Below are 1,512 nucleotides of genomic sequence, written 5' to 3'. Positions count from 1 at the left end.
TGGCACAGGAGTTCATCAGGTGGCATATACCTAAGGGTTAATCCTGCTCCCTCAGAAGCCAGTGGTAAAACTGTAGCCCAGAATCACAGACAGAGTGAGATGCTGTCATGCTGAGTTTTGGAACTTAAAACTTAGTCACCAACTCTGGATCCACAGGGCTGATACAGGTGTGTGTGCTTATCCGTATGCCGAATAATGGACTTGCACTCAGCAGGACACTTGGCAGTGAGATTAGACCTTAGAAAATACACCAAAGCAGGATGACTCTGTCTCAGATATAGTTGATGCCTGCAGCTCTGCAGAAGAAGTCCACAACCAGCGCCAGCTTGGGCCTGGCCTAACTGTTAGCAATCCTCTTGCTTGCTCCCTCTTTGCTAGCATAAAGCTTTTATCCTGTTTCTGAACTGGCTTCAAAGCAGCAAGGAGTGTGCCTGTGCAAGCTTTGCTCCATCTTAGTGACTAGGAGACTCACATGAGTCAAGACATCAGAAAAGACATTTTTGATCTCCCTTGTGGATGGGTAAAGCTTAAATTCTTGCCTACTTGATTTCTACATGAAAATCATGTGATCTTTCAATTTTGGTGACATTTCTGATTAATTTGACAACAGTCAAGACCACTGCATTGTTTGGAGCTCCGTGCAAATGCACGTGTGAACATTTGCTTTGGCAGGCCCTGCTAGTAATCTAGGTGTGAAGAGAACTCGTTCGTGAAAGCTACAGACAGGGACTAGGTGCTGAGGCATCCAGCTTAACCAACATGGCAGTGTCACCGAGCACATGCAATGGCAGAATTTTGCAAGTCTCAACAAGCTTAAATTATGTTCTTACAAAGCTAAGACAGCTAAAGAACTTAATGTGTTTCTGTGTACTACTGCTAGCACACTGTCTACAACAACCTAAAAAGAGCCTCAAGTGCTAAGTCTCACAATGAATCTGATTCCCTGATTTTGCTGTGAATGGAGCTGGTTTCTCCAGTAGACATTATGATGGATGGCATCCCAAACTAAAAACGATATATTGGTAATGCCTTACAGATTTTGCAGCATCGTTCTGATTTTGTTGTTGTTTTTGTTGTTGTTTTTCAGGGCTCTTGCTGATGTTATGCGACCTCAAGGCCCTTGTACAACAGATCATATGGAAAGAGATCTAAACATTGTAGTACATGTGCAACATTATGAAAACATGGAGACAAGGCCTCCGCCAAATAATTTACGTAAGTTGCATTTTAACTTTATCAAACTCTGGAATGTTGGCACTAAAATGAGCATTATGAAAAAAATATTGCTGGATGTCAAATGAGGATCAATAGGACATGGGTTTTCACAAATTAGAAATAGTCCTTACTTCAGAATCAGAAATATTTAGGATTTTCTAGTGCAAATAGTGTAACACTGAGAGAAAGCCATTTTGAATAGAAATATTAGTTGTTATATTTATTTTTAATTAGTTGTCTTGGTTGACTAATATTGGTTTGCTATCTTTGTCTCCTTTTACTCATTGGTTTTGCTCA

The 1,512-nt window shown here is 40.6% G+C and overlaps 1 protein-coding gene across 1 annotated transcript in view; it reads left to right on the top strand.

Moving 5' to 3' along the window:
* Positions 1 to 1,215, top strand: part of LOC104406911 (protein shisa-9-like) — a gene marked incomplete at its 3' end in the record, with an annotated part of 7,349 nt that extends 6,134 nt beyond the window's left edge. The window contains exon 2 of the mRNA XM_010016029.1: positions 1,088 to 1,215. Within this exon, the coding sequence (XP_010014331.1) occupies positions 1,088 to 1,215 (128 nt within the window). The remainder of the gene's footprint in view (positions 1 to 1,087) is intronic.
* Positions 1,216 to 1,512: the final 297 nt, after the last annotated feature.

This window comes from Nestor notabilis, unplaced genomic scaffold (genome assembly GCF_000696875.1).
Source record: "Nestor notabilis isolate BGI_N333 unplaced genomic scaffold, ASM69687v1 scaffold18616, whole genome shotgun sequence".
In the NCBI taxonomy this organism is placed as follows: Eukaryota; Metazoa; Chordata; class Aves; order Psittaciformes; family Psittacidae; genus Nestor; species Nestor notabilis.
This window is presented reverse-complemented; position numbering and strand designations above follow the sequence as displayed.